At 52.3% G+C, this 3753-nt stretch overlaps 1 protein-coding gene across 1 annotated transcript; it reads left to right on the top strand.

The window, feature by feature from the left end:
* Positions 1 to 76: 76 nt before the first annotated feature.
* On the top strand, positions 77 to 3533 carry CSUI_007349 (inositol monophosphatase 1; the record flags this gene model as incomplete). Its single annotated transcript, XM_068067495.1, has 5 exons — positions 77 to 1121; positions 1371 to 1426; positions 1940 to 1985; positions 2630 to 2691; positions 3405 to 3533. Coding segments are annotated over exons 1-5 (534 nt in total), but the record flags the coding sequence as incomplete, so codon positions are not given.
* Between the last annotated feature and the right edge of the window lie 220 nt (positions 3534 to 3753).

The following is a 3753-nucleotide window of genomic DNA, read 5'->3' as shown; positions in this document are numbered from 1 at the left end:
ACAACAATGCCGTTAGCGACTCCTCCACGTGTGCTCCCTGTTAGCCGGTGTCCGTCGTGAGGGAGTCGCTAACGGCATTGTTGTGTATCAGTACCATCCATGTAAACGTACGGACTGGCAAACCCGGTCTGGTCTTGCACAAATTTGGGTGGGTCTCTGGCATGCACCCAGCCGGCGCCACTCGAACAGTCATTCAATCGACACACACCCGTGCCCCCGGTGTCGAGTTACTGTGTAGATCGCCGGACACTAGCGACGAACAAGTGAACGAACGCTTTCCTCGGCCGTTTTATTTCCATCGGTCCCTGGAACTCGTGCGTCTCTTTGCGCACTTCGAACTGTCTCTACTTAACGGTGTTGCAGCGGTGAGGACTTCATTGCTTCCTTGACGCAACACAACTCCGTAGTGCGCATGCTCGTGTGGCTATCTCGTTTGCTTGGGAACATCGCTTTTTGAGAGTTCGAAGTGCAGCTCTAAAGCGCGCTGCTGGGAGTTTTTCCGGTGTTCTCCTATAGTGACGGCTGGCTAGCCACGAGAGCAGCTGCCCTGGGCTTTGCTTCTTCGTACCATTCCTGGGCAGGCGGGGTGTCCGTTGATCAAAGTTCCGGGCTGGCGGTCGGGAAACCTTCTCCGGGTGACCGCGGATGGATCTACAAGTGCTCAGAGTGCAAAATAGAACGTTACACACTGTGAGCACCGCTTCTGACTAGACGGTAGGAATCTTTTACTTCGGTGTTCTCTCCGCGCCCATGCCTGCCAGCATCACGCCCGGATCTCTCGGGGAGGTTGCCAGTCTCGATCAGTAAGGTGCCTGGAACCTTGCAGCTTGCCACCTGCAGCAAAAGCAAGAGGCCGATTACTCCGGGAGAAGCAGGCGAGATGGCAGATACAGTGGGCCGGGATCCGTTGTCTGCTTTCGGGGGTGTGACGGTAAACCTCGTTCAAGAAATTGCGCGTGAGGCAGGAGCCATGGTTCGGAGTCATTTTTTTGAGAGAGAGAAGATAGTAGACACAAAAGACTCTCCCGCTGATCTTGTCACTGAAATCGACAAGGAAGTGGAGAACAAACTGAAGGAAAGAATTAGTGCTGCTTTCCCAGAGCACCGGTTCCTTTGCGAAGGTAAGCGGACACCACGTGAAAGAAGTTGTGTTCGCTTTGCCACCGTCAGCCCGGACTTCTGCGGCGCGTGTACACCTCCTACACGCCTACAAGGTCCGTAGACAGTACGTGCAGTGGCACCTCAGTCGATTATTTCTGGTGTGTTCACCCAAACGGGCTTTGTCGTCCCTGTGAGTTCTCACTTCACCCGGTTAGCAATACCGAACCGCCATACTGTAGCTGCGGCTTGTTGTCCCGTTCATGTCGCAGAATCTTGCGCTTTGGATGAACGGCTAACAGATGCCCCTACTTGGGTTATTGACCCTGTAAGTCGGAAACCTGAAAGCACGGGAATCTGAAGACCGTGGAGGACGAGTCCGGCGACTGTTTGTCTGTCACCCAGGGGGAGTGGTGTTGTTAGGAACGGAGTTACAGTAGCACCCGGTGCTACAGGACTGTGTGTACGCTACTGTCCGCCCTACAGAGAAGGACCCGACTTCAGGTGCATATATGGGAGTCGTCTCGGGTCCGCAACTGACGTTAACGGTGTTTTGATGAGAGCGCAGTATGCCGGTGGTCTCTATAGGGATAGTATATTTCCCCCGTACCAAACAAGACGATTACAGATGCTCCACACACAAACTAACTTCATATCCAACCAACATTACATTACCTTGAAGTCACAGAATATTGATCCTTCGACTTTAGGGTTATCCAATCAGTGTCTGTTCACACTGACAGGGGCGGCGCTCTCTTCTTTCTCAAAAGAGCAGAAGAGAAGTTTCGTGTTGCAGCACGGGCGCACTCGATTTTGGTTTTGTCACTTCGTGTGCTTTCAGATCGATGGGACGACAAACTTCGTCCACACTTTGCCTTTTACATGTGGTAAGCAGCCTTTGGCTGCGGGCTTGGAAGAAATGCTGTGTGGAAAGACTCGTGTGACACGGCAGCGTGCTAGGCATAGCTGGTGGCGCTTCATATTTTTTTTTTTTGAACTGAATGCCGGCGGGGTTAGCAGCGCTGCACCTATGCAGCATGCGAACACGTTAGTAGATGGTATTTAAAGGCCAGTCAAAGAAAACCCGCCGTCCCTTACTGGCAGTCGTCTGCCGCTTGTCAGGCAGCGGTACACAGTATGTTGTACTTTTTCTCATCTCCCATCGCTAACCATTCACTTTCAACAAAAAAAAAAACAAGTCGGTGCGTGGTATTGTAAAGCATTCTCGCTGATACGGACTGGGGGGGGGACTTTTCTGTGGATCCGTTTCTTCCCGTCAGTGTCATTTCCCGCAGCGATGGTGTCCCTTCCTGCCTTTTTTCCTGCGACTTAGATGTTCGTGAGGGTGACAGAGGTCTAAACGCATATTTGTGACTAGCGCTTTCAAAGCTGCTCCTGTGTGGTTTATTGTTGCCGGTCGTGCTTTATTCCGCGTTCACTGAGACCTTGTCACGTATCCAGACAACGTTTAAAAATTATACCCAGCCCAGGCAGGACTATATCTGGAGTGTTCTCGTTTTGCTTGCTGCAGTCTCCATAGCCTTCGTGGTGAAGAAGGAAACTCTTTTAGGCGTTGTCTACGCGCCCATACTGGTACGTAGATTCTCCGGCGCGGCGGGAAGTTGTAATCTTTCGTGTCAGGTTTCTCCGGTGTGTTCGCGTCTTCGGTTGATTCATTTCAAGGAAGCAAGCTTTGCAGCTCCCACGTCCTCGCCTGTTCATTGAAGCAGTGGGTGCAGCTTTCGTGGTAACTCGATGTGGAGCGTAAGTGTGCCTTCGCGTAACTGAGATACCGAAGTGAGTGCTAGCCTGTTACTGCTTTCATTTTATAGCAGTAAGGTTGACGGTAAGAACGTCTACGCTGAGCGATGTAACTCCTCAGGAGCTTGGAATTGATGGATCGCGCTACCGGGCGGCCTGCGTCCTTCTGAGCAAAAGGAGTGCTCGTAGTACTTCGGGCAAAGCCAGGTTGCGGTACGTGTGCATCCTGTTGCTAGCAGCTGTGTGCTACGTGAATCGTGATTGTGGCAGTGTCTTGTCGAGTGCGCGTCTGTTTTTCTACGTTTAAACTTTAGTTGGACTGCAGTCCCCGCAGTGACTCTTTCCGAGCCTGCACATCAGAGACCCACCGTCGCCTCACAGGGTTGAGAATGTTTCCGAAACTGCCTCGTTTCGAGCAGTAGGGTTGCATCAGTCCTCCCCAGCTAAAAACGCCCTCATCAGCTTCTGCCTCCGTAGTGAGGTGCCCAGTGGGCGTCTGCAGAGGTCAGATTGCAGACGTGTGGGTTTGTCTTCCAAACTCTCAGGATGAGATGTTCACCGCTGAAAAGGGGAAAGGTGCTTTCCTGAACGGGCAGAGGATTTCTACGTCTGGCCGAGAGGATCCGTCGTGCTCCGTCATCTGTTGCGGTTTCTCTGTTGGCACGATCCGCAAGGTACGCTGCAGTTCACCAGGCATCGAAACTACCGGGCTTCGAACTGCGAGTCCGGGGTGTGTGTGTTTCGCTTGAACGGTAAACGGTGCAGGAAGATGTGACAATTGCTACCATGTTAATGTGGTGTCTTAGCGGGTCAGATTCTCTTGTTAGTGCCCTGAGGTAGCTATTTGACCACTTGTAGCTTCTGTACGCAGGCGCGCGGGGGTCTGCTCTCTAA

This window comes from Cystoisospora suis (assembly GCF_002600585.1).
Source record: "Cystoisospora suis strain Wien I chromosome Unknown contig_3867, whole genome shotgun sequence".
NCBI classification, from domain to species: Eukaryota; Apicomplexa; class Conoidasida; order Eucoccidiorida; family Sarcocystidae; genus Cystoisospora; species Cystoisospora suis.
The sequence above is the reverse complement of the archived record's forward strand: the minus strand, read 5'-3'. Positions and strand labels throughout refer to the sequence as shown.